The sequence below is a fragment of the Papaver somniferum genome, chromosome 5 (assembly GCF_003573695.1).
Source record: "Papaver somniferum cultivar HN1 chromosome 5, ASM357369v1, whole genome shotgun sequence".
NCBI lineage: Eukaryota > Viridiplantae > Streptophyta > Magnoliopsida > Ranunculales > Papaveraceae > Papaver > Papaver somniferum.
The window spans coordinates 168,036,430-168,062,879 of record NC_039362.1 but is presented as its reverse complement, the minus strand read 5'-3'; the positions used below and the strand labels follow the sequence as shown (position 1 = coordinate 168,062,879).

Here is a 26,450-nt window from a genome sequence, read left to right as displayed (position 1 = left end):
CCTAGAAGGGGGTCGAGAGTTTGGGGTCAAGAGGAGGTCCAGAGAAGCAGAAATCAAGAGTTGATGAAACTCTGTTGCTGCTGCTGCTGATGAAGAACACCAAGAACACGAAGAACGGACTCGCAAGGACAGTCGTTTATGAACAGTATCTAAGACGCACAGCCGTGGGTCGCAGCGCAGTCTAAACAACATCAGCACTTGTCTTTTATCGTTCATTCTGTGACGCTTTTTCTGCGTCGCAGATTACAGTTTTACACCATTTTCTCTTCTTCTCATCATTTGTAAACCATTTTTGAGCCATAATAAATTATTTTGAGAGCATTTTTACTATGATGAGTTAAACCCCAACACTGGGACGACGGAGGAGGCCGAGCTTCATACATGGGTAATTTTATTAATTCTTTTTAAGACTTTTGCATTAAAAATTAATTGAAATATGATTTGATTAAATTGGGTGTTATTTGATTAGATGGGTCATGCTTAGCTTAGGTGATTTGATGTTCCATGCTTAACATTTACAATCAATGTTTTGAGAATCTACTTTGGCAAAATAAGAGTCCATATATGTTTTGAGCGATTATTGTTGAGAATAAATCATTGAGCCCCATGTTATGAAGATTGGCCGAATCATTAGTCCCAGTACCTCTCACCATTGTTAATATTTTTGTATATATATTTTTATTAAATCTAAAAATTCCATTTCCTTCACAAGTCTGAAACGAATCCTATTTACTACAACCCCAGAAAATCATAAATCATTTCGAGGAATGTTAAAGATTAGACATGTGGAATAGGAGCTACTGAAGTTTCTTTATCTTTTTTGTATTCCATATGTATTGGTAGTTTTGTCATTAAAATTGACAAAGGGGGAGATTGTTAGAGCATTGCTCGGTCGAACTCTCATGCGCTTCTATCTCAAGCATGTTTGTCAATGTTAGTGATCAAAATTATAAGTCTTGATTTCTAGTCTATTATGGCTAAGTCTCAGACTAGGATAAAAAGTGTAGTTGAGCTCAAGGACTTCATGGCGATTCATCATACAAGTAGAAGAACTACTCAAGGAACCGGTGGAACTTCTCGACAAAAAGGTATGTGAAGACTTGAACTTATCTATCACTCAAAAGTCTATCTACTCTATGTCCTACTCTTTGAGACAAGAAGTCGTACGCTATGTATATAGACTTTGATTATACGCATTTGGTATTTCGATCCGAGTATACCTCGCCTATCTATATCTCGAAATATGAGTTGGTAAGCTTTTTTCTTTAACCAAGTTTATCTTTACCATGTAACGAAAGTCATGATATGTTTCAATCATCTTGAAAATTGCTTTGACGAGAAATGGTGTAACAACTGTATAACGTCCTCTAAGAATGTTTCAATAATTGAAATGAGAGTTTAGATTACGTAACCAATGGTGGACATAAACATTTTTGTGGAAACACATTTATGTATAAGTCCTATTCCTTGAACCAAAGTTTGCGAACTTTGTTGATCAAGAGAACCGGAAAAATGGCGTGAGCCAAGTCTGCGAACTGCCGAAGTTCTCAAACCCGAGAATTTCTGCTGGAGTTGAAAAACTACTTGCGTGAAACTAAGTCCGTGAACCGACGAAGTTCTCGTACCCGAGAATTTCTGTTGGAGTTTGTAAACTCTGCCCGGTAACTTAAGTCCGCGAACCTAGTCTGCGAACTTGAGAAGGTTATATATCTGAAGGTGATTTCTGAACTTAAACTTAAAAAGACTAAGGAATGCAGTTTGCAAACCGTGGCTATAAAAGTTCATGAACCGACTCAAGTGAATCATATTTTCTTCAATTGTGTCTTGTGTAGTACATGAGATTTCCATGCAATTGAACAACTCTCTAACTAGTTAATTTGAACTAGTTATGGTGAAGAAGAACATGGTTGATATGAAATGCTCATATGGCTAACCATTTGGTTAACTATTGTTGAACCAACAAGTGCATACGTTTGGGTACAGTTAACAAACCTAGAAGCGTGCATTGTCAAGTGTGTATAACAAGCTAAGTTTTCGATCTAACGGTTGAGAAATATTAGATCGAATCTAAATTTGGTTTTCATCTAACGGTGGATATTGAATGCTTTTTTACCAAGGTAACTTAATTGCAAACCCTGATTTGAAAGACTATATAAAGGAGACATCTAGTATTGTGCAAAACTAATCCCCACACCTTACGTGTGATACTAGTCTGTATACTAGAGTCGGTTCTCCTTTAACCTTTGGTTTTCTTCTTCTAAAACTAGGTTAACGACTTAAAGACTTCATTGGGATTGTGAAGCCAGACCGATACTACTTTTATCGTAATTGTGTGATCTGATCTTGCATCTTCTATCGTACGAGTATAATCAGATTGATTGGCTTGAGATTGATATCTCCGATAGGCAAGATATAAAAAGTAATCACAAACATCTTCGTTTCATTGTTTGTGATTCCGCAACATCTTGTTTCGCTACCATATGATTAAGATTGTTGTGAGGTGATTGATAAATCTAGGCTATTCTTCAGAAATATAAGACCGGATTATCAATTAGTTCCTGTTCACCTTGATTATTATCAAAAGACGGAACAAAACCTTTAGGGTTTATCTGTGAGAGACAGATTGATCTTTGATAGACTTGTCTGTGGGAGACGGAATTTTTTATTGTCAAAGCTTGCGATTTTGGGTCGTAGCAACTCTTAGTTGTGTGTGAGATCATCTAAGGGAACCAAATGCACATTATCCTGCTGGGATCAGAGGCGTAGGGAGTACAACTGTACTTTGGATGAGTGGGAGACTGATTGGGGTTCAACTACAGTCTAGTCCGAAGTTAGCTTGGAGTAGGCTAGTGTCTATAGCGGCTTAATACAGTGTGTGTTCAATCTGGACTAGGTCCTGAGGTTTTTCTGCATTTGTCGTTTCCTCGTTAACAAAATTTCTGGTGTTTGTCTTATTTCTATTTCCGCGTTATATTTTTTTATATAATTGAAATAATACAGGTTGTGCGTTTGAATCAATCAATTGGAAATCCGACCTTCGGTTGTTGATTGATATTGATTGATCCTTGGATATTGGTCTTTGGTACCATCCAAGTTATTCCTTGTATTTGATTTGAACTCGCAGTTCTCGCTTGAGTAAATCAAATCAAGAAGAGAGATATAAACTCGTTGATATACTTTTAATTGATTGAGTCTTGTTGATTCTCTTAAAAGTATATTCGAGTTTGTCCATACAGATTGCTAAGCGAAATATTGGGTAGTGTTGTTAGACCCCCGCTTTTTCATCTTGCGAACCAGACTTATCCTTAGAAGATTCATAATTGTTTGCAACTTTAAGAGAAATCACCTCTTTTCTAAATTCGTGTTCATTATCAAAGATCTTTAACTTTCCAACAAGAGTATTTCTGGAGAGTGTAGAAAGATCGTTTGCTTCTTTAATGACATGTTTCTTAGACTCGTATCTTGATGGTAGAGACCTGAGAATTTTGCACACAGTAACTTTCTCTGGAATAGTTCTTCCCAATGAAAATGAGGAGTTAACTATTTGAGAAAGTCTTTGGTTAAACTCATCAAAGGTTTCATCATCAGATCATGCGAAGGTTTTCCCAGTCAGAAGCTAGATTTTGAAGCCTTGATTATTTCTCTACGGCATTCCTTTCTAATACCGTTTCTAAGATATCCCAAGCATATTTAGACTTATTACACGTAGTAACGTGGTGTTGAATATCTGGAGTAATGGCATGGATGATTGCATTTAATCCTTCAGAATTTTGCTTTGCAGCAAGAATCTCAAGATCATTATAATCACCAATATCCTTTGCAACAGTTACACAGTCTACTGTAACTAATGGATGATTATAGCCATTAACAATATGAACCCATGATTGAAAATCTCGTGCTTGAATAAAAGAATGCATAGCAATTTTCCACCATAAATAGTTCGTTCCATCGAAAACTGGTGGTACGTTTACAGTGATAACACTTTTGTCCATAACAATTAGATTGCTTCAAACACAGACTTATAAGGTCTTAGCGTGTTTGCCTGCTTTGATACCAATTGAAAAAGCGAGGGTCTAAAAACCACACCCAACAATTTTGTTTGGCAATCTGAGAGGACTTACTCCAATATACTTTATAGAGAATCAACTAGACAGTCAGACTCAATCTTAAGAAAAGTATACCAAAGAGTTATATCTCTATTTCTCAATTCAATCCGCAATCAAACAAATAGGAATTTGCGAGCCCGGTTGAATATAAGAAATAACTTGGACGGTATCAAAAACCAATATCCAAGTGTCAATCAATTTAATCTACAACCAAAGGTTGGATTCCCAATTGATTGAACTTACGCACAACCTGTGATATTTCAATTATAAAGATAAACAATATAATGCGGACAACAAAAAACACAGACACCAGAAATTTTGTTAACGAAGAAACCGCAAATGCAGAAAAACCTCGGGACCTAGTCCAGAATAAACACACACTGATTATAAGCTGTTACACCAATTTCCTACTACCTATTCGGACTAGATGTAATACCTGCTTCAACACTTGTAGAACTCCTAGCAGAATACCGATTCTCTTTAGGAATTCTTCACGCAAATCTTCTAGCAGAACCCAAGGCTCTCTTTAGAATATACAACAACACGATTGATACGATTTGATATTTTGTTTGCACAAAACACCCGTTTGATTTCCCTTTAGATGTGAATCTAGGTTTTGGAAATCTTGTGTTTGTTTTGAGAAAACAAATACTAGTAAAAGTAATATCAAAACAAACTTGTAGATTAGGGATTATTATACTCTTCAAAAATAGGAAGAGAAACCTAATAACTATACAACAAGAACAACTAGAATAAATTTAGAGATATCTTGTTTAAAACTTCAAAAGGATTTTTACGAGATGCCTTAATCGAAGTTTTCTTTCTAGCTTCCGATTTCGACTAACAAGTGTTGGTATACGATCGGAAACTGAAATCTATCAAAACCTAGGGTTTATGATCAACAATTCTTGAATGGTTTTATATCAGAAGAGAAAACCTTAGAATAGACAAGAGGTGAGAAACCTAGATTACAAGTTGTATAATCAATCACGAAGACTAAATCCAACTCGGCTTTGTGATCCCCAATACAAAGATTTTTATCTCAGTCTTGTTCACGAAGAACAAAAGACATGGAAAACAACCTTGAAGCTTACACCAGTTTTTCAAAGGGGATGAAAACGTGTAGCACTCACGAATCCTTTATTTATAGTGAAAGGTAGCTTGAAAGCTAAGCATAGCTATTTTATTTTTTCAAGCCTCTCCTAATTTTGGGAGTCTTTCCTAAGTTACAACTCTTGCCAAAATAATTAAATAAATAATTAATTAGAAAATATTGTATTTATGTGAATAAATCACATTCTAACTTAGGCAGGAATTAAAAGTTGTCACAAACATTTTAATATGGTAATCAAATATGTTTGCATTAATAACCATCTTGCCTAGATAAGGAAACATCACCAACTTGACCAAAAATGCCTTTTAGTCACGTAATTGGGCCCAAGTCTGTGAACCGTTACAAACAGTCCATGGATTGTTTCCTACTAACGAACTATAACAATTACAACAACATTTATAATTGTTACTTTAATAAATCACTCATAACTTCATCGTTATAAATCAGAATTGAGTGATTCTTGGCTCGTTGAATTCGTAAGCTCATTTACTATAACATGATATCCTCTATAGGAATAAATTTTATTGTCACCAAAGTCATGAATCAAATAACCTCAAGTATATATACATAAATATACATTTACCGTCACAGGATTGTTCCATAGAGTGAGCATTTTATTGATAGATTAGAAAGTTATAATTGAATAGAATCCAACTGAAATCAATCACATACCTTTGTTGATGAAGTACTTGTTGATGTCTTCTTGTAGTCTTCAATCTTCATCCTTTAAGGATAGCTTCGATTCAACTTCTTAGACCTAATCTTGTCCGGAACTATCTTGAGTAAGCTAAATCAAGAATGCATTTTGACAACCAAAATTGACAACTAACTTGACATACCAACACTAGTGGGTTCAACTGAGCCATGCTCTAACAAAGTCTTCGACTTTGGTTCGTAGCAACTCTTAGTTGTGGGTGAGATCAAATAAGGGAATCAAGTGCGTAGTATCCTGCTGGAATCAGAGACATAAGGAACTAAACTGTACCTTGAATCAGTGTGAGATGATTAGGGTTCAACTACAGTCCAGTCCGAAGTTCATTGGTAGTAGGCTAGTGTCTGTAGCGGCTTAATACAGTGTGGTGTTCAAACTGGACTAGGTTCCAGGGCTTTTCTGCATTTGCGGCTTTCCTCGTTGACAAAATTCTGGTGTCTGTGTTATTTCTTTTCCGCATTATATTTTGTTATATAATTGAAATATCACAGGTTGTGCGTTAAGATCAATCAATTAGACAATCCAACCTTTGGTTGTTGATTTAAATTGATTGACACTTGAACATTGGGCTTTGGTACCGTTCAAGTTACTCCTCTTATATTCAATCGGATCGTAGATTTCTATTCGCTGATTGAAGATTGAATTAAGAGTTAGAGATATAAACTCTTTGATATACTTTTCTCTAGTTTGAGTCTGACTGACTAGTTGATTCTCTAGGAGGTAAATTGGAGTAAGTCCTCTCAGATTGCCAAACAAATTGTTGGGTGTGGTTGTTAGACCCTTGCATTTTTAGTTTTATCACTAAAATTGACAAAGGGGGAGATTTTTAAAGCACTGCTCGGTTGAACTTGCAATCGTTGCTATCTCAAGCTTGTTCGTCAAGTTTAGGTGATCAAAACTATAAGTCTTGATTTCTACTCTATTTATAGCTATGTCTCGGACTAGGATATAATGTGTAGTTGAGCTTTAGACTTCAAAACGTTCATCGATTGAAGACGAAGATCTATTGAGGAGAGCTTGGAGGAACTTCATCAACAAAAGCTATGTGGAGACTAAAACTTATCTATAACTAAGGAGTCTATTCTATTCTATCTCCTATATATACTAAGTCGTATATCTATATACACTTTTATATTATACACATTAGATATTTCGAGATGAGTTTAACTCGCTTATATCTTTCTCGAAATATGTGTTGAAAGCTTTTTGCTTTAGCTACATTCATCATTATTCTTGACGAGTTTAGTTGGAAACAATTTATTTTTTGGAAACTAAATAATGATCATGTGAAAATTGCCTTGAAACATCTAACATGATTTGCGTGAGACAGTCATTTGATGTCGACTCAGAATATTTCGTATTGATCATTCGATCACTTGAAAATTACTTATAATCTAATAGTTTGTGTGAGACATCTATTGTCGTCTTCTAAGGATGTTTCAATGATTGAAATGGGAGTTCAGAAAAATTAACCATTGTCTGGATATAACACAGTATGCATACCAGTATGAAAACTGTTGTTGTATGATTCAGGTCCGGAAACCAAGTTTGCATACCAGCATGCAAACGGTTTTAACTGTTAAAGTACGAGAACCAAGTATGCATACCAGTATGCGAACGGTTCTACCTGAGTTAGGTCCGAGACGACAGTATGCATACCGTTTTACAAACTCTCGGACAAGACCAAAGTCCGAAACTTAAGTTTGTGTACCCGTTTTTAAACTAAGTTGGTTTAAGTTTTAAAATCGGTTAAGTATGATTTCATACTCATGAACAAATACATATAAATATTAAGGAATGCAATCTTTGCAAACCGTGGCTTAATCTTCATGAATTGATTCTCTTGAATCAATCCGATTTTGTTTCAATTGCATCTTGTATACTTCTATGAGAATATAAACAATTGAACAACTCCATGAGTAACACAATTAGATTCATTTGATTATATAGTGGGTTCAACCAAGCAATGCTCTAACAAAGTCTTCGACTTTGGGTCGTAGCAACTCTTAGTTGTGGGTGAGATCAACTAAGGGAATCAAGTGCGTAGTATCCTGCTGGGATCAGAGACGTAAGGAACACAAATGTACCTTGAATCAGTGTGAGATGATTAGGGTTCGACTACAGTCCAGTCCGAAGTTCATTGGTAGTATGCTAGTGTCTGTAGCGGCTTAATACAGTGTGGTGTTCAAACTGGACTAGGTTCTAGGGTTTTTCTGCATTTACGGTTTTCCTCGTTAACAAAATTCTGGTGTCTGTGTTATTTCTTTTTCGCATTATATTTTGTTATATAATTGAAATATCAAAGGTTGTGCGTTCAGATCAATCAATTAGATAATCCAACCTTTGGTTGTTGATTTAAATTGACTGACACTTGAATATTGGTATTTAGTACCGTTCAAGTTACTCCTCTTATATTCAATCGGGCTCGTAGATTTCTATTTGCTGATTGCAGATTGAATTAAGAGTTAGAGATATAAACTCTTTGATATACTTTTCTTTAGATTGAGTCTGACTGACTAGTTGATTCTCTAGGAAGTAAATTGGAGTAAGTCCTCTCAGATTACCAAACGAATTGTTGGGTGTGCTTGTTAGACCCCTGCATTTTCAGTTTTGTCACTAAAATTGACAAAGGGGGAGATTGTTAGAGCACTGCTCGGTTGAACTTGCAATCGTTGCTATCTCAAGCTTGTTTGTCAAGTTTAGGTGATCAAAACTATAAGTCCTGATTTCTAGTCTACTTATAGCTATGTCTCGGACTAGGATAGAATGTGTAGTTGAGCTTTAGACTTCACAACTTTCATCGATTGAAGACGAAGATCTATTGAGGAGAGCTTGGAGGAACTTCATCAACAAAAGCTCTGTGGAGACTAAAACTTATCTATAACTAAGGAGTCTATTCTATTCTATCTCCTATTTGGACTAAGTCATATAGCTATATACACTTTTATATTATACACATTAGATATTTCGAGATGAGTTTAACTCACTTATATCTTTATCGAAATATGTGTTGAAAGCTTTTTGCTTTAGCTGCATTCATCATTATTCTTGACGAGTTTAGTTAAAAACAATTTATTTGTTGGAAAAATAATGATCATGTGAAAATTTCCTTGAAACATCTTACATGATTTGTGTGAGACAGTCATTTGATGTCGACTCGGAAAGTTTCGTATTGATCATTCGATCACTTGAAAATTACTTATAATCTAATAGTTTGTGTGAGACATCTATTGTCGTCTTCTTAGTATGTTTCAATGATTGAAATGGGAGTTCAGAACAATTAACCATTGTCTGGATATAGCACAGTATGCATACCAGTATGCAAATTGTTGTTGTATGATTCAGGTCCGGAGACCAAGTTTGCATACCAGCATGCAAACGGTTTTAACTGTTAAAGTACGAGAACCAAGTATGCATACCAGTATGCGAACGATTCTACCTGAGTTAGGTCCGAGACGACAGTATGCATACCGGTTTGCGAACTGTCGGACAAGACCAAAGTCCGAAACTTAAGTTTTGTGTACCCGTTTGCAAACTAAGTTGGTTTAAGTTTTAAAATCGGTTACGTATGATTTCATACTCATGAAAAATACATATATAAACTAAGGAATTCAATCTTTGCAAACCGTGGCTTAATCTTCATGAATTGATTCTCTTGAATCAATCCGATTTTGTTTCAATTGTATCTTGTATACTCCTGTGAGAATATGAAAAATTGAACAACTCTATGAGTAACACAATTAGATTCATTTGATTATCATTTGATCTATAAGTGTTAGATGAACGTGGTTAATAGAAAAGTGTTCATATGGCTAACTTTGGTTAACTATTGTTGACCAACTAAATATACACGTTTAGGTACGTTTACCCGTATATAAATGAAGGTATATAGCATTTGTGTGTAACAAGATAAGACCATCTAACGGTGGAGAGATATTTCTTTGTTTTAAATTTTTTTTAGCTTGAATCTTAAATCAGGATTTCATCTAACGGTGAATATTGATAGCTTTGTTTCAAAGCTACCAAACCCTGATTTGAAGACTATATAAGAGAGAAATCTCACACCTCCTGTGTGATACGAGTTGTGTACTAGAGTCCTTTAACCTAGGTTTTTCCCAAAACCATTATAGATTAACGACATAAAGACATTGGAATTCTGAAGCCAGACCCAACTATTTTCTTTGTAGTTCCGGGTTCTGATCTTACTTGTTCTATCGTATTGAGTACTATCTTATCTAAGATTGGCTCGAGATTTATCTCCAATATGTAAGCTATAAAAAGTAATCACAAAGATTTTCGTCTCATTCTTTGTGATTCCGCAATAACTTGTTCTACTACCATATAGTTTTGTTATTGTGAGGTGATTGATATTTCTAGGCTGTTCTTCGGGAATATAAGACCAGATTATCAATTGGTTCATGTTCACCTTGATTTATCAAAAGAAGGAACAAAAACTTCGTAGGTATTTCTGTGGGAGACATATTTATCTACCAGAATAGACTTTTCTGTGGGAGACAGATTTGTTTACAAAGTCTTCGACTTTGGGTCGTAGCAACTCTTAGTTGTGGGTGAGATCAACTAAGGGAATCAAGTGCGTATAGTCTTGTTGGGATTCAGAGGCGTAAGGTATGTTACTGTACCTTAATCGGTGTGAGACTTGGTTAGAGCTCAACTACATTCCAGTCTGAAGTTAACTTGTAGTTGGCTAGTGTCTGTAACGGCTTAATACAGTGTGGTGTTCAAATCTGGACTAGGTCACGGGGCTTTTATGCATTTGCGGTTTCCTTGTTAACAAAACTTCTGGTGTCTGTGTTATTTCTTTTCCGCATTATATTTGTTTATATAATTGAAATATCACATGTTGTGCGTAGTTCAATCAATTGGTAAATCCAATCTTTGGTTGTTGATTTAAATTGATTGATACTTGAACATTAGTTTTTGATACCGTTTAAGTTATTTCTCATTATCAGGCTCACATATTTCTATCTGTTCGGTTGCAGATTGTGTTGAGAAATTGAGATATAACTCTTGGATTTTTTTCCTTGATTGAGTCTGAGTGTCTAGTTGATTTTCTTGGAATTATATTGGATTTGGCCCATATTGATTGCCGAACGAAATATTGGGTGTGGTTGTTAGACCCCCGTTTTTTTTCAGAGTTGTCAAAGCTTTATTTTTTATCCATATGTATTGATAGTTTTGTCACTAAATTTGACAAAGAGGGAGATTTTTACAGCATTTCTCGGTCGAACTCACAAGTGTTGCTATCTCAAGCTTGTTGTCAAAACTATATCTTGATTTCTAGTCTACAATTATTTAAGTCTCGGACTAGGATAAAAATGTAGTTGAGAAACAGTGCATCACGACACTCATCATTGCGTTCGACTGTTTGAAGGCGAAGATCAACCGAAGCTTTTGGAGAACTTCATCAACAAAAGGTAAGTGAAGACTGAACCACCTATTTCTCAAGTTATATTCATTTTTCTATCACTGAGACGATGTCGCATAACTGATTAGATTATTGTGCATAGACAAGAATTTCGAGTCAAGTTTATCTTGATAATTAATTCTCGAAATATAATGACTAAGCTTAATGAACATCTGTTCATACTTGATGAATATCGGCTAAGGACTATTTATTGTTCGGAATCAAAATCATGATACAAGTCTTATCATTCGAAAATAACTTGGAACAATGATATGTGTCATTGATGTTATTCGGGAATGTTTCGAATTGATTTAGAGAAAAATATAAAACTACTATAGATTCGGATACAAGATAGTGTTATCAGTCTTACAAACTGGGAAAACTGTTACAAGTCTGAACTCGTATTACATGTACTCGTACACGTAGCGGAGTAGGTATACATCAACTTACAGATTTCTGGTACACATATTCTTATGTATATCATATGAAAAATCGTGAACCAGATCGGTATGCATACTCGTGTGCAAACCATTTTGGAACTGTGGTTACGGAACCATGATTAGTATACAAACCGGTAGGCAAACTAAAACAGTTTCGTGTTCCTGAACTCGGCTGTGTATCCAAACCGGTACGCAAACCATATTAGTTCTGTGAACCCCGGAACCGGTGATAGTCTTAAGGTTTCCAAACCGACAAGCAAACCTAAATAAATCTGTTAACTCCGGAACTTGTTTGGTTAAATGTTTACAAACTGGTACACGTACGTACTGTGACTAAACCGACTCACGAACGACAATGGTATTTGTACCTCCTACTAACCATGTCGATTATTTTCAAGTGCGATTAAACTATTTCTACGAGATAATTAGCGTTTGATTATTTCTCTAAAAATACTAGAATTATTTGATCACATGTTTGTGGCTCAGAGTTAATGTCTTATGTGTTCATGAAAATCAATATTAAACCTTTAAGTTCAAATCGGCTAACCATGTTGAACATAGTTTTTGTACACGGTTCCGTTACGGTTTCATCTAACCAGAGTGTATATCTTGTTTATGTAAATCAAATTCAAAGATTCATCTAACGGTGGATAATGTTTGCTTAGTTCCAAAGCTGTCCTCGCTTAAACCTAAAGCAACCTATGCTATGAATGTATATAAAAGGGGAACTTCAAGCAACTGGGATCTTTGAATCCCGACACTACTTTTTGGTGTGTCCTAGTTTTATCTAGAATCGTCATCTTCTTAACCCTTTTAGGGTTTTGCGACTACAAAGACTTCTTAGGGATTCGTGAATCCAGGTCCAGTTATCTATCGCTGATAACTTGTGTATCCTGATCTTGATTGATTGTTGAGCTACTCACTTGATCAAGATAGATATAAATCATCAAAGTTCTCTTTGTCTCAAACTTTGTTGATCCCACCGGTTTTATACTTGTGAGGTGAATAATAATCTAGGATGCACTTCGGGTTGCATATGTCCGGATTTTGAGGTTAGATAGACTTTGTCTATTGATATCGATTTCCATCACCTTTGATCATACTATTTGATTGTAAAAGGAAATCATATATAAGATTAATATGTGGGAGGAAGATTGGTTCAAAGTCTTCAATTGAGTTGAAGCAACTCTTAGTTGGTGTGACGTCAGCTAAGAAAATCAATTGCACGGAGTCCTGCTAGGATTTATTAGGCGTAAGGAGCGCGACTGTAACTTAATCGGTGGGATACCTTTTAGGGCTCAACTACATTCCAGTCCGAAGTTAATTGGTAGTAGGCTAGTGTCTGTAGCGGCTTAATACAATTTGGTGTTCAATCTGGACTAGGTCCCGGGGTTTTTCTGCATTTGGAGTTTCCTCGTTGACAAAAATTCTAGTGTCCATGTTATTTCTTTTTTCACATTATATTGTTTATCTTTATAATTGAAATATAATATGTTGTGCGTCGATCAATCACAATAGATACATCTAACCTAATTTGTTGGATACGACTTGATTGATTCTTAGACATTGGTCTTTGGTACCGTATAAGTTATCTCTTTGTTATTAGGTTCACGGGTTTGTTTCTGTAAACGTTCTAACCGCAAAAGAGAGAGATATAACTCTAGATACTATTTCTTGATTGAGTTTAACTCTCGAAATTGTATCGAGTTTGTCCATACAAATTTTCTAAGAAAAAGTGATGGTGTATTTTGGTCCCCCCGCGTTTTCAAGAAGGGTAAAGTTGGTTTGTCTCAGAAGGCATATTTGAAGGAAGTGTTACAGAAATAATTTGGTGTCTGTGAAGGAACTAAATCCGTAAGTACTCCTCTTGCTCCTCATTTTAAGTTGAATGCTCATATATCTCCTACAACTGAAGAAGAAAGAAGGTATATGGCCCAAGTCCCATATGTTGAGGATGTTGATAGCTTGATGTATGCTATGGTATGTACAAGGACAAACATTACACATGCAGTTAGTATAGTCAGTCGTTATATGTATTATCCTGGTAAAGGACATTGTCAAGCCGTGAAATGGATTTTGAGGTATCTTTGTGGTACACTTGATGTTAGCTTGGAGTTTATAAAGGAAGTGAGTAACAATCAGTTGTATGTTTGGTATGTGGATTCTGACTATGGTAGTGATTTGAACAAGAGACGTTCAACTACTAGGTATGTATTTACCGTAGAAGGGGCACCGATTAGTTGGAGATTAATTTTGCAGTCTACTGTAGCTCTCTAAAAGAGGATATGGAAGTGAAGCAGGGGCATTTAAAGAGGCTATATAGTTGCAGGGTTTGCTGGATGATTTAAGAGTTGTGCAAGACCAACTGCCTGTGCATTGTGATAGTCTTAGTGCAATTTACTTGGATAAAAATCAAATGCATCATGCTAGAACTAAACATATAGACGTACCATTTCACTTTGTCAGAGAAATTCTTGAAGAAGAAGACATTCTACTTGTGAAGATCGATACCAAAGACAATCCAGCTGAGATGTTGACTGAAGTTGTGTCCGGGTCAAGTTTCGACATTGCTCGAAATCCACATTCTTTATGTTTGGTAAGAGACCCTATAAGGATAGGGGTTATAAGGAACCTAGTGGAGGCCTTCTAGCAAGGTCATTTCAGAGAATTACGGTCGACTTTGATTCCTATTAAGGATACGGAGGTAGCCAGTGATGGTTCAATCGACGTTTGAAGATGAATGCGATTTTTTCTGGTGATTGTCTCATGCATGAATGCACGATCCGAGGTGAAGAATTATTGGTAGGTCGAACAAAGACGGATTAAATTAGGGAATCTATTGGTTTAGGAAACCGTTGCTTGTGTCCAAAGTATAACAAATTAAGAGGTTTGTCTCTTAGAGTTAAGTTAGGAAACTCTATACTTGTAGGAAAGGTAATCCTTGTTAAGGAATGTGTCTAGTCCTATTGATATGTATAAATAGCGATAGAGAGAACCTAGTAGAAACACACCAAAAATATCTTCTTTTCTTCTGAAGGCTTTGTATATTGCTCCCTCCAATACAGTGATATATAAAATTGATTATTCCTTACCAAGGATTCAACCTTACTAAATGCTTGTTCTTATTTTGTGTGCGCGTGTGATTGTGTTCTTGGTAATATTGAAGTACCATTGCAGTTGTGTAGACTTAACGCTTTTCCACGTGTTTTGGCGCAGCAACATTGATAGTTGTACGTAAACTGCATATGAATTACTGCTCCGACGAATCTTAAAGTGTATGCAATCTTATAGGATTACCTGACGCATATTATCTATAATAACAAATGCTTGTCAATATATTTTTGATACTGCAGATGGTTCCAAAGAGTTAGTCCTCCTTCGTATGGTCAACAAAACAAAAATCAAAATAATATTCGAATAAAAATATAAAAATGTTAAAAGAAAACGAAGCAAGATTGATATCTTCAGCAGAATGGGCTAATAGATTATCATTACCATGGACGTCATCAACAACACCCTTGCTTCTTATATATATCATCATAACAAAAAAAAAAAAAGCAAATAAATAATAAGATTAAGTTTTAAGATGTCGGGTTGATGAAAAGAGAGAATAAGAACAGTCGTTTCTCTTAAGATGAAAGGATGAGAGATGATAAGAAGATTTACGTCGAATGCCATGTTTAGTAAAAGAGACACCCTGAGACTCCTAACAAGCCTATTTTTTTTAATTATTATTCTTAATAATCACGGTTTGGATGTTCTAACCATTGACGGGGTTTTCTAGATTTAGTTTCAGTTTCTTTTATTTTCCGTCAAAATATTTTTTTATTTATCTTTTTATTCGCTTGTAAAAATTTCAAAAACCTGAGAAGTATTGTGAAAAAAATTTAGTTTTGTCATCCTTTCTACAATTATGGGATTTAAATAGTTTTACGGGTGAGTAGCGTTCACTGTTAAATGGTAAGGTGGGCTTTCTCACCATTCAATGTGGGGACGCTAGTCCTTTTAAGGTTTAGCTATGTATGTATGCGTATTTTTCTTATTTGTCATATTTTCTCCCTTTTATCATTTTTTTGTATATATTTAGTATTATTTTTGTATACAAGGACGATTTAACAATTAGAGGTAATTGTGCATATGAATATATATTATATTCGTATAGTCGTGGTTATCTCTTCAATTTTCTTGATACAATTATTAATTGCGTGTGACAAGATGATGCACAACCATTAACAACTTTTAATAATAAAATCTATATATATTTGTATTTCCTTCTCTGTAGAGTTCGGGTTTAAACAGTTTATTTTTTTATTTTTTTCTGTTATCGCTGGAAGCATGGGTTTATACAGATGTATTATAATGTTATAGCAAAACATGCATGCACTGTAATGGATTAGAATGGTTTGGGCCTTTGGGGAAAAAGGAAAATATTATGTTTGGATTGAGTGACAAAATGGATCAGCATTTATTGTCACATCACCGTTGTCATCGACTTTGGCGCATATGGAATAATTATGCAAATTCATGGCCATAACCCATAACAATATCTACACATCTTATAAAGATAGCTAGTATACGTGAGACTTGAAAATGACAAAGTTGACAGGAGCAAAGTTGCATCATTATTTGACCATGTAGCATGTTGCTGTAACAAAGGAAAAATAAGTGAGCAATTGCATTATTTCCGACTGCAAATCCACAAGGAAACAGCACTAGGCTCAGGCAAGCAAGCAAGGCATACCAAAAGTAATATGAATACGGCCGTGCATCCAATCCAATCCCCAAAACAAACATTTTGAAATTGGATGGATTTTTGTATTGTACATATTGGTGCTGGTACAAGAAAAGAAATTCGCATCAACTTACTAGACAAGATGTCTATTTAACGATATAACGAAGCAATTAAGATGGTGTTGATGGTGAAGTATGTGATGTGATCCCCATAACCATCTAAAGGGGGAATGGAATTTGAGCGAAGAAAATAGCAACTGTGAGAGGCCATACACTAATCAAATGGCCAATACAAGGATTGCGTATTGCCGATTACTTCTTTGATAGTGGAAAGAAGATGGTAAAGCAAAGGTTTTAATCTTATCTATTACCTCTCTCGCAGTGTAATATTTTTCTTTGGAGTAGTTTTTTTCCCTTTTAAGCTAAGATTTATTAACCAAAATTTTAAGACTGCCTTTGCTCGTCTATCATGAATAGTATGAGCTATATATGAAACAGCAAACATTTAGTCATCCCTAATAGTATGCCTGCCATCTTGTTAAATAAGAAACGGTTAAATAGTTAACAGATGGTCTCATTACTTCGTCTCATTAATCACTCCCAAAATTAGAGAGTGTGCACAGATTCGTACTCGTAACAGACTATTGTCCTAACTAACAACGGAAATGGGAGGCATTGAACACTTTCATCTTGCCACCCAAAAGATCATAAACCACCTGATAGTGAGGATGTAAGAAACGTGCTTTTGCCTGGACAAGAGCTTTGACAAAATGAAATCCATTGCCAAACGTTTCATCCTTATAGAGAAAACTGTGTTTGGTGACCAAAGCATAGAACTGACATCATCAACCCATACAACTTTAAAAAATTTCAAAATCGTTTGGAAGTTGATAAACCCATACAACTTTAACAGAAGTGTGGGCAATGTATTGTATTCTACAGTACAGTTGAACTTCTCCTTCGGGATGAAGTAAGAAAAAACCTATTCAACCTTCTATTGTTCTACATACCGCGATGTTTTGCATAATCGGAAAAAAAACCAAATCTTGTCGAAAACACGCAATGGCGCTCGACCCTTTTCCTGTTCAGTTACATATTCTGAGCAGGGCATATTGTTTTATTCAATATAACCTAACCTCCCATGATTTTAAGGAGATACATATCAAGGTTGGTTTGTGACGTGTTTTTGGGTTCTTTGTGTTTGATTTTCTTCCTTTTGGATTTTGGTTGCTCTACAAGAGACGTTCCTTAATATCCTCTTCACGTTTTAACACTCTCTAGGTAGTGGGGATTTTACTACTCAATCATAACATCAAAGTTGCTTTCCCACTCTCTTAAACCCTTTGATTTTCCTAATTATAGGGTGATAAGTTCACATCCAATGAAATGTTAGTGAGTACGGTCCAAGATGATGTTGTCCTTGGGCTTGGATAGAACAGAGTGTCACGTGTCACAAACCCGGTAACAGTTAAAACACTTTTTATTAACAGTCTTCTTTACCCCTCATTTTCTTTATTTAAATCTCATTCTCTCTTTTCACTGATTGATTATACTTGATGATGGATACAATGAATTAGAGGAGAATTTATGTTCATCTGTTTTTGTTTATTGTTTTTGCAGAAATCAAGTATTGCTTTGCTTCAAAGGTGAGTAATTCATTCATGTTCATGTGTCTGTGAAAAGTTTGAAGTTCAGTTTTTAATTTCTCCGTAATCTCTCTAATGGTTTATGGGGTTATGGCAGTTATATGTTGTTTACATGGGTGGTAAAACAAATGAAGAAAACCCAGAAGATATTTTGAATCAAAACCATCAATTACTTGCTCAAATTCATGGAGGAAGGTCAGTAGTACTGAATTTGAAGTATTGTTACAGAGAAGTGTCGTGTTATGTCATAGTTTAATGTTAAATCATTGAATTGTATATGCAGTCATGAAGAAGCCCAAGCGTCTCATGTTTACGTTCATGGCTTTAAAGGGTTTGCAGCAAAATTAACAGAGGAAAAAGCTTCAGAAATTGCTAGTAAGTATAATTTACTCAAATCGAATTAGTCTTTTGCTCTGTTTGAAGCTTATTAATCTTTTTGTGGATTACAAAACTATATAGGAATGCCTGGGGTTGTTTCCGTGTTTCGTAATTCGAAAAGACTTTTGCATACTACTCATTCTTGGGATTACATGGGTATTCTTGATGATGAATCAATGGAAATACCTGGATATTCTACTAAGAATCAAGAAAATATCATCATTGGTTTCATTGATACAGGTAAGAAACTAATACAGTTAAGAAATTAATTGATTTCTTAAATTGTTAAAACAGAGCATTTTAAGGTTAAGAAGGAGTACTTACTGAAACTCTGTTTCAGTGGCTCTGAATCAATCCTCATAGCTGTAGTTTTTGTTATCTAGTTTTCTAGAGATGACTCCGTATCGAGGCAGAGCAATTAATGCTTTTTGTTTTTTTCCCTTCGAATGATAATTTTTTTGAAACATCCAGGAATATGGCCAGAATCGCCTAGTTTCAGTGATCACGGTATGCCTCCTGTGCCCCGGACATGGAAAGGAAAATGTCAAGCGGGTGAAGGATTCAATTCTTCATTCTGTAACAGGTTTTTTCTCATGGAATTCTCTTACATTAACATATTAGAGAATCGAAGAAAATGTCGTGATTCTTATATTTACGTATGCATTATGCAGAAAAGTGATTGGAGCAAGGTATTATCAAAGTGGGGTTGAAAGCAATGAAGATCCAATGAAAAAGAATTATAATTCACCACGAGACAGTTCTGGTCATGGTAGTCATACTGCTTCGACTGCAGCTGGTCGATACGTAGAAAATGTGAATTATAAAGAGTCGTTGGCTCAGGGAGGAGCTAGAGGAGGTGCACCCATGGCTAGAATTGCAGTGTACAAAACATGTTGGGATTCCGGTTGTTATGATGTGGATTTGTTAGCTGCATTTGATGATGCAATTAAAGATGGTGTTCATATTATATCTCTTTCTCTTGGCCCTGAATCTCCTCAAGGAGATTATTTCAATGACGCAATATCTATTGGGTCATTTCATGCTGCTAGTCATGGGATTTTGGTCGTTTCTTCGGTTGGAAATGAACGAAATCAAGGTTCTGCTTCAAATCTTGCTCCGTGGATGATTACTGTTGATGCTAGTTCTACTGATAGGGATTTTACTTCTGATATTTTGCTAGGAAACGGGTCTAACTTCACGGTAATGCAATTTCGATTCACATTTACTCGAAGAGTTGATCCTAATTTCTTACGTTCTAACCAGTTCTTGCTAATGTTATATAGGGAGAAAGTCTAACACTTCCACAACACTTTTAGATGCTTCGGAAGCTAATGACGGATACTTCACTCCATACCAATCTAGGTAAAGGAAACAAAACCGTAGTAATTCGTCGATACTGATATTGTTTATCATGATTTTTAATTTTGTTTCTTGTTATAAATATTTGCATCAGTTTCTGTTTAGAGAGTTCATTGAATGGTACAACGGCTAAAGGGAAAATTCTTATATGCCGACATGCTGAAGGTTCTTCAGAATCGAAGCTAGCCAAGAGTGTGGTGGTTAAAGAAGCTGGTGCAGTAGGCATGATTCTAATAGACGAAGAAGATAAGAGTCTAGCCATTCCATTTGTAATTCCACCGGCCATCGTCGGAACACACATCGGAGAGAAGATACTGTCATACGCAAATCATTCACGGTCCGCTTTCTCCATAAACAGACTTGTATTATCAATTACGTGACAACATCTACTAAGGCTATTTTTGTTGAATAATTATCATTTCACAGGAAGCCGACTGCACGGATTTTCAGTGCAAAGACAGTATTAGGATCCCAATCATCTCCAAGAGTCGCATCGTTTTCCTCGAAAGGCCCGAATACATTGACCCCAGAAATTTTGAAGGTAAAAATCACATGAGAATCTGGACAGTGGAATAACGGGCCTACTGAATTTATAAGTAGCATCCTTTTCTCTCTGCCAATCGTTTTCTCTGTTCTGATAAATTTGTTTTCTTTTGTAGCCTGATGTTACAGCTCCTGGATTGAATATTCTTGCTGCCTGGTCTCCAGCTAACGGAAAATTGAATTTCAACATTATTTCTGGAACTTCCATGGCTTGCCCTCATGTTACAGGCATTGCAGCTTTGGTCAAAGCTGTACATCCATCATGGTCTCCTTCTGCTATTAAATCTGCCATCATGACAACAGGTAAAACCAAACTCTATCTTTTTCTCCAGCAATGAAGCAATGTTCATATTTTTTTTCAAAATTTTCCAAGAATCTGAAATTGGGATATGGAAATGCAGCGACTGTGCTGAACAAAAACAACAAGCACATAACAGTGGATCCGTCGGGAAGGAAGGGTAACCCATTCGATTACGGTGCAGGATTTGCAGACCCTGCAAAAGTCCTGAATCCTGGCCTAGTCTATGATGCAGAACCAGTAGATTACAAAAACTTCTTGTGCTCGATTGGTTACGACGAGGAATCACTACGTGTAATCACAAAAGACAATAGCACATGCAATAAGACAAGTTTCAGCTCAGCTTCAGAACTGAATTACCCATCAATTACAGTACCAAATCTTAAAACAAATTACTCGGTGAAACGAACAGTAACTAATGTGGGGAAGCCAATAAGTATTTACAAAGCAATAGTTTCTTCTCCTGTTGGAACAAAAACTACTGTTTTCCCAAGGTTTCTGATATTCAAAAGCTATGGGCAGAAATTAAGTTTTACGGTGAATTTCGAAGTCATTGCTCCGACTAAAGGTTATACATTTGGGTCCTTAACATGGAGGAAGAAAAAGATTAGAGCAACTATCCCATTGATCGTACGGGTTAAATCTTCTAACACCGGGTTATTACGTTAAAACAAAGGATTGAAGTGAAAATAAAACTGTAATTTTTTCCAAATTTTTATGTTTGTAATTCATTTTTGCTCATTGAAAATTATGTAGAAGCAATGTATATATACTAGACTAAGTAGTCTATGTTCTTTGTTTCATACATTGGTTATGTAATTGTCGAGTAGAAAAGCTGCCTTCTTTCGTTGGAATTGTTTTTGTCAGTGTTAGCATATTACAGCGAAGATGAAATGGGTTATGGGTCCGACGAGATTATTGATTTCGATAAAATACAACATACAATGATCAAATAAGGACACTATATATGGGAAGAATTGACATTGGTTAGAACGGAGCACTTAAAGAATAAGAGACAAAACTTCACTGTAACAAAGACTGAAACTTTGTCTTAACCGTAAAGAGAAAACATGAATGCATCAGAAATATTACTACCACTAGATGATTGAAATTTCAGTAACTAGGTGTTCTAGTTACCACCTCCTTGTCTAGAATACTAGAAAAATCATAAATTTTACTCCAGATAAGAAAATAAGGCTGCATCCAGTGGGACTTTATAACCAGGAGTTGATGATAAAAAATCGAAAAAGGAAATCCTCACTTTTATAATATTGACTTTCTGTTTTCCTAAGGCGTTGTGGTTGTGGAGGGGCACTGGAACTCGTATTCATTTACTACATGGATGAATGCTGGTGCGCTCTGCAATTGTTGGTCCGCTCTGCTACTGTTGCTCCAGGCTTGTGGCGCATGCAAAAATGCACAATTTTTAAAATATTTTGTGCCATGCCTTTTTGATTGGATATTGTTATGTTATGGTCCCCATCCATAATAACGGTCACAAAATAGTTTTAACAAACAAAACAAATATTCCGTGAAAGACAATGGACTGAACCATTGACAGCTGGCTAGTGGCGGTTTGGCTTGTAATGTTTATGTAACCCACATTCAGCCAGACGGGTATCCTGCTAAAGCGTGATTAGGGTGTTGATCCGTCAAACTAAGGCTGAAAGACTCCATCTGGGTTTGTTGAACAGGTTCGATTGTGTCGTTGATTACAACTCACTGAAATTGCATGTGGACTTCAGTTTGATAAGACCATTGACGTGCTCTATACATGCTTCAGCATTACAACTGGATACGGGTCAACATCAACAAAAATGAATGGCAAAGAACAGGAATCAAACAATATTCCTAGTTGTAATAACTTTTTACCATTACTAAGCTAAATCCATGGCGAGAAGCATGACGGCAAGTAAACATTTTAGGGCAAGTGCTCACATACAGCAGAATAACCATGTTAACAATAGACTTACAATACTGGTGGAGGTAGTCTGTGCTGCAGTTCTGATGGACCAATAAGACCTTCTAACACAACAAGCTGGTCCAACAGTGCAAGCTTTTCATTCTCCAAATTTTTAACCTCAACTACCACTTCTGTCAATTCCCTTCCCAACCCGAAGCTCTCTTCCTCCAACAGTAAATACCTCCGCCTCAATGCTCGATACTCATTTCCAGATTGTGAAGAATCAGGCAAAGAATCTGACGTCGATCTCTCAGGTTGTTGTGGCGATGGGGAAACTTCCATCTTCACTTTCCTTTTACTCTTTCGCGACTTGATTGATTGTGGGAATGGGTGTTGGACCCGTCTAAGATTCTCTTCTCCTTGTTGCAATGCAAAAACTGTTTCTAAATTGGGTTTCTTTTTACCAATTGAGTTACGTGGAGGGACTTCCTCAGGCAGCCTCCCACTTTGCATTCTGAAGTATCTGGAAACAGCTCTGTATGTACTGTATATGCAAGAAAAAAGTTCAGTGAAGACGAAGTTGTAAAACTTGTGTAAATACTAAAGCACTGACTTAAAAGATGGTTCTACGGAACATCACAGTTTTAGTACGCTTGACTATGATTATTGTGAATCAGTAAAGAACTTCCTAAGAGCTGCAGGGTATAACTATGGATCAGAAAAGCAATATTACATGCTCTGAAACAATGTATTAACTGGTTTTGCATGCAACATAGATAAGTGGACCGTCGACATGGTGCTAGTGGGACAAATTGCAGAGCACTTCAAATATGAACCAATACAATTATAACCTATAAATATCCCGAAACAGCTAGCAGTAAAATTTCTATAAGCAACAAACTCAGATTGATCAGGCAAGAGTTTGGATGCTTGAAAAATGTTCAAAGTGGCCCACTTTTCTTCCTTCAAGGGGCGGAAGGAGAATAAGGAAAAACTAGTTACACAAATCCCTTCAAGGGCTAGACAGTAGCTTAAAGATGTGCATGATTTCGGGTATTTCAAATAAGAACTAAAAATGGTCAAAAGTTCATACAGACATCTATGCCTAAAATAATTTTAAACTTCCCAGTAGTTGCTTCATACTGGAACAATCCAAAAAGGTGTATTAAAACTCTAAAGAGCGCAACAAGGTTACTTCTTGGTTTTGAGTAAAATTCTATAAAAAGTAAAGGTTAAAACTTAAAACATAGTATGTAACGTGAACGAAGCTGACACCACTATGAACACATAGAAGTTTGAATTTCCACCAAACATAAAAGAGTAACCTTCAGAAACTCTTACGGTCTACAAGATTCCCTATCTGTAGTTATATGCTTTATGAATCAACAGAGTGGTTATTGAAGAAAGAAATAATGAATGTCACTGATTGGAGTGATGTAACCCTTATTCTATAGATCGCCACCAATTAAGTAAATTGGATGCACAAAGCACGCCATTAACCAACAGGCAGTAAAATAATCTTAGGACTGATGGTGGAGGAAGAGCTAATTATTGTGACTACGAGGAGCCTGAGATTACAAATCGACCACAGTGTGTGTGCACCTGCCAACATCCTCCATCAATGTGATGAAAGAGAAATCGTCAGCAGATAGAGTGTTGCCGCTACAGGTATAACCACTTAAGCATAGCCGTTCTAACGCATAATTACTGATCTCAAGCAGCCGTAGAATATTGATCATAAAGCATACATTCTAAGATCTGGCGTGTTTTTGATGCTCCACATATCTAAAAAGATGCAGATCATTCATAAAGACTATCAACATTACCCATAATACCATAAGCTTTATCTAGTCATTCAAATTATAGTAAACGAAAGGCGATGCGTACTAAGAAAAATCCAGTGTAATGTTTCCCTAATATAATTATTCATTACTAACGATTTAAAACTAAACAAGGAATCATCCGCCCAGAGATGAATATCAAAATTACCTAATAAAATGAGATTTATCGTAACAGATTGAGGGGTTTGCTCCCTTGACGAATTTGATTCTCCCTCCAACTATGGCGTTTCTCTACCAATTCTTACCTAAAAGTGTGAATTTTCATATGCAAATAGTTAATGGGCATGATCGCAATTGAAGCAAATTCGATCAAGAAACAAAACCCTAAACAAATCTAAAACATGAACAAGAGAGATGAATACAATACCTTGTGAGGTTATTTTTCTTTGCTTGAATTTTGACTCGACGGGATGGGGAGATATTTGAATAAATAGATTTCTTTCTGAAGTCTTCTTCTCGAAAAGGAAAAAAAACAAAAACAAAAAGGAAAAACACCTCGACACGAAAGAAAGAATTAGAAACAGAAGAAAGAAGTGACAGCTGCAGCATGCTTCAATCTTTTTTCTTCTCTTTTTTTGTTTATTACCGACACCCGTTCTGGTTGGCGTTGGTAAATCAGGCTTCAGAAGGTTACTTTGGCAGAGTAGGCACGGTGAACTTGGATCTCCGGGACTATAGAAGTATTTACTACATCAAGCTCTAGATACATTAGCACGGGATAACACCATAGCATTACGGTCCTGTTGTGTTGACCTTCGCAATCAGAGTAATGATTAACAGGGATAGTCGGGGATATTCATATTTCATAGTCAAAGGTGAAACTTGGATTTATGAAAAAAGAACTACAAAAACATTTGCCAAGAATGTTTTCGTTAATCAAGAACAAAAGTTAGGGGTTCAAAGACGATTAGCCTAATGCTGAACCGGATGGCAAGATATAACGTATTAAGATCGCATAGAATGCTCCATAGGTGACCCATTTATTATTTGTTGATGACTATATGTTATTTGCAAAAGCAGACATATATAATGCAAATAATTTATTTGATCTCATCAATGCTTTTACTGATATATCTGGTCAACAAATAAACTTTTCGAAATTAGCTGGTTATTTCTCCAAGCACATTTATTCAAGGCATTGTAGAATTATTCTCAAAAGACTGAAGATGAAAAAGATGAATTCAGATGAAAGGTACCTGAGAATTCCTTTATTTCTCAATAAGAAGAAGATCATATCAATCTCTAGTCTCATTGATAATATGAAGAAAAGACTCACCAGATGGAAAAGTGAAATTTTATTAACTAAGTAAGGAGATTTGTGTTGGTGAAGAGTGTGTTAAATGTTACGCCTTCTCACAATCTGGGTGTTTTTAAGGTACTAAATGAGACAATTAAGGAGATGGACAAAATCTAGCGTAAATTTTGGTGGAATAAGCATGAAGGCAAAAGATTCTACTTAACTTCATGCCACCAAGTTAATAAAAAGAAATCTTAAGGTGAAACGGGGTTCAAAGATTTTGCAATGTTTCAATCAGGCTTCACTTGCAAAACTGTGCAGAGACTCTGCCAATCACCAAAGCAACTATGGTCTAAGGCCTTAAAAGAAAGATACTTTCCTCATGGTTCTGCATTGCATGTTAAGTTAAAGAAAGAACGTTCAAAGAAAAACTCCATTTGGGCTTGACATAGTATACAAGGTAGCTTGGGTTTTTATTCAGATATATAATTTTTGGGTTGTCTGGAATGACAATGGTGTTCTTATCTGGCACTGGATTTTGGGAAAACATTATTCTTCAACTTCATTAGTAAACATGGAAGGGGTTGAAGCTTGCAACAAAGTCTCTGATTTGATTCTTCAAGATACAAGAACATGGAAGGTTAATGTCATTCGACATATTTTTACCAGGAAAATGTACGAAAAATCTTAAACATGAGATTTCTTGTAAATACAAAG

At 35.8% G+C, this 26,450-nt stretch overlaps 1 protein-coding gene and 1 pseudogene across 2 annotated transcripts; one reads left to right on the top strand and one right to left on the bottom strand.

Moving 5' to 3' along the window:
* The first annotated feature begins 17,590 nt into the window (after positions 1–17,590).
* Positions 17,591–21,557, top strand: LOC113280011 (annotated as a pseudogene).
* A 961-nt stretch (positions 21,558–22,518) lies between these two features.
* LOC113283570 lies at positions 22,519–25,071 on the bottom strand. Of its 2 annotated transcripts, XR_003327518.1 has the most exons (3): positions 24,864–25,055; positions 24,645–24,741; positions 22,519–23,199 (listed from the first exon to the last, which is right to left on the bottom strand). XR_003327518.1 is itself a non-coding variant. In XM_026532886.1 (2 exons), exons 1-2 carry the CDS (start codon positions 25,043–25,045, stop codon positions 22,722–22,724), a joined length of 660 nt encoding a protein of 219 aa, XP_026388671.1. In that variant the 5' UTR covers positions 25,046–25,071; the 3' UTR covers positions 22,519–22,721. The 2 variants fall into 2 exon arrangements, 1 of the variants encoding a protein (XP_026388671.1); XM_026532886.1 differs by lacking the exon at positions 24,645–24,741 and having other exon boundaries at positions 24,864–25,071.
* Between the last annotated feature and the right edge of the window lie 1,379 nt (positions 25,072–26,450).